Below are 789 nucleotides of genomic sequence, written 5' to 3'. Positions count from 1 at the left end.
CTACGCTTCGAAATGCTGCTTGGTCGGGAAGCTGGGCCGTAAGTCGTATCACACACGTACTTCCTCAAGCTGTGGAAAGACATGATATTGGTTGGCGTGGAGATAATGCGCAGACGTGAGGTCTCCAATGGGTACAGAAGTTTGGTGTTTAACTCGGCGCCCTGCACCACGTCGATCGCCTTCTTGATCTGCAGTGCCACCTGGGCCAGCACCAGATGTGGAGGGTCCTGAATCAGGCAATCCTTGCATTTCATAGGCTTCCGAAGGTGCTCCCTGTTGGGTACGTGGAGATCTTGACCTCCAAAACCTCGACCAGGCTGACCTCCGCCTTCGGAGACCACTTCCTCCCACTCCGCTCCCTTCGCCGCAGGTGGCTTCCCCTTCATCGGGATCCTGTACACAATGCACCAAATGCAGCGCGCAGCATGGACATGTCAGATCCCCATAATAGACAAAGCAACATTGCATCTACCAGGCGTAAAATCCAAAGACTTACACCCTGCAGCAAGGGCTGCCGTGCGCCATCATCCCAGTCGCCACCTCCTTCCGCCAATACCCTTGCAGAGGCCCTCCTGTTGATTGATAGTTCCACTGTGCATTTCATAACAAGGAAAACCAGGGCAGTTGCAAAAGCCACCCACAAGGCTGTTCGCCAAGTGGCGTTTTGGCCGCGCAGTCGTCGACTGTATGAATCCCTTTGAACAGCATTTTCGGTCTGTGAAGGTTCATCTGCCTGAAAAGGTCCTGCATCAAATGATTTGAAATCAATCGCTTTTGCTTCCATTGTCC

At 53.1% G+C, this 789-nt stretch overlaps 1 protein-coding gene across 1 annotated transcript in view; it reads right to left on the bottom strand.

The window, feature by feature from the left end:
- The window catches only part of EMH_0098870 (uncharacterized protein), a gene marked incomplete at both ends in the record, with an annotated part of 673 nt that extends 287 nt beyond the window's left edge, over nt 1-386 (bottom strand). Inside the window, one exon of the mRNA XM_013494043.1 lies at nt 116-386. Coding sequence (XP_013349497.1) covers nt 116-386 — 271 coding nt within the window. The remainder of the gene's footprint in view (nt 1-115) is intronic.
- Between the last annotated feature and the right edge of the window lie 403 nt (nt 387-789).

This window comes from Eimeria mitis, genomic scaffold (genome assembly GCF_000499745.2).
Source record: "Eimeria mitis Houghton genomic scaffold, Emh_scaff10156, whole genome shotgun sequence".
In the NCBI taxonomy this organism is placed as follows: domain Eukaryota; phylum Apicomplexa; class Conoidasida; order Eucoccidiorida; family Eimeriidae; genus Eimeria; species Eimeria mitis.
The sequence above is the reverse complement of the archived record's forward strand: the minus strand, read 5'-3'. Positions and strand labels throughout refer to the sequence as shown.